The sequence below is a fragment of the Malurus melanocephalus genome, unplaced genomic scaffold (assembly GCF_030028575.1).
Source record: "Malurus melanocephalus ecotype Western Australia unplaced genomic scaffold, MMel_1.1 scaffold_1258, whole genome shotgun sequence".
In the NCBI taxonomy this organism is placed as follows: domain Eukaryota; kingdom Metazoa; phylum Chordata; class Aves; order Passeriformes; family Maluridae; genus Malurus; species Malurus melanocephalus.
The window spans coordinates 36190-37668 of record NW_026624490.1 but is presented as its reverse complement, the minus strand read 5'-3'; the positions used below and the strand labels follow the sequence as shown (position 1 = coordinate 37668).

The window sequence follows — 1479 nt, the reverse complement described above, 5'->3', positions numbered from 1 at the left end:
CCATTCTCCTGCCCAGTTCCCATTCTCCTGCCCAGTTCCCATTCTCCTGCCCAGACCCCATTCTCCTGTCCAATTCCCATTCTCCTGGCCAGTTCCTATTCTCCTGCCCAGTTCCCATTCTCCTGCCCAGTTCCCATTCTCCTGCCCAGTTCCCATTCTCCTGCCCAGACCCCATTCTGCCCAGACCCCATTCTGCCCAGTTCCCATTCTCCTGCCCAGCTCCATCCTCCCCCAGTTCCCATTCTCCCCAGACCCCATTCTCCTTCCCAAACCCCATTCTGCCCAAACCCCGTTTCTCCTGCCCAGCTCCATCCTCCCCCAGTTCCCGTGCTTTCCCCCAGGTTCTCATTTCTCTCCCCTGCCTTTCTCTCCTCTCTCTCAAGGGGAGGATCCCCTGGCTGGGGACCAGAATGACCACGACATGGATTCCATAGCAGGAGTCCTCAAGCTCTATTTCCGAGGTCTGGAGCACCCCCTCTTCCCCAAGGACATCTTCCATGACCTGATGGCCTGTGTCAGTAAGTAAATGAAGACCTKCAAAGAAATAAAATCAATTTTTCTCCTCTCCCACGTCTCTTTCCTCCCTTTCCCCTTCTTTTCCTGACTCCAGAACGAGTTTTTTTTTGGGTTGTTTTGCCTGGCTTTGTGCTGCTGTGCTGATTTCTGTCACAAAGCCATCGCACAGCCCCAAAACTCTCAGGATTTCTGTCTGCTGCTTCATCCATTTCAGAGCAAGGATAACTGGGTGAAATGGTGGTGAAGGTGGCTGCCCAGTTTGCCCAGCACAGGGCACTGGTGTGGCTGTGGGGACAGCRGGAGGGTGACCCTGGTGCTCTGTGTCCCCACAGCCATGGAGAACCTGCAGGAGCGGGCGCTGCACGTGCGGAAGGTGCTGCTCAACCTGCCCAAGGCCACCCTGATTGTCATGAGATACCTCTTTGCTTTCCTCAACCAGTGAGTACTGCTGGGAGCACCGGGGCTCTGCTGCTTGCTGTGGAAATGTGGAATTATCGGGGCTGGAAGGGCAGGAACACCTCCCACCATCCAAACACCAGCCTTGGGATCCGGGGACGGCCACTGCCACTCTGAGAATTCCATCCCAGCCCCTCCCCACCCTCGCAGGGAAGGAATTCCATCCCAAAATCCCATCTGAACCTGCCCTCTTTCAGTTCAAACCCATGGCAGGGGGGTCCTGCTCTCACTCCGRTCTCCAGTTGGGTGATCTTTTATAATTAGAGTTATTATTAATTATGGTTGGGCTGGAGTTGGGCTCTGAACAGCAAAAGGGAGAAATAAAAGCAGAGATTAAACTCAGCACCCAGAGCTTTCCACACCAACTCCCTTTGCCATTTCCCTTTCATTTCTTTGTCAATGCCATCGGTTCCTCAATTTTTTACTTGAAACAACAAAATTTGTGTCTCAGGAGGCCCAAAGCAAACCTTGGGAGCCCAGGTGTGTGTCCTGCAGAGAGGATGAGGA

General features: G+C 53.7%; 1 protein-coding gene across 1 annotated transcript in view; it reads left to right on the top strand.

The window, feature by feature from the left end:
• Positions 1-1479, top strand: part of SRGAP2 (SLIT-ROBO Rho GTPase activating protein 2) — a gene marked incomplete at its 5' end in the record, with an annotated part of 36426 nt that overhangs the window by 19252 nt on the left and 15695 nt on the right. Inside the window, 2 exons of the mRNA XM_057387576.1 lie at positions 384-518; positions 849-954. Of these exons, the coding sequence (XP_057243559.1) occupies positions 384-518; positions 849-954 (241 nt within the window). The remainder of the gene's footprint in view (positions 1-383; positions 519-848; positions 955-1479) is intronic.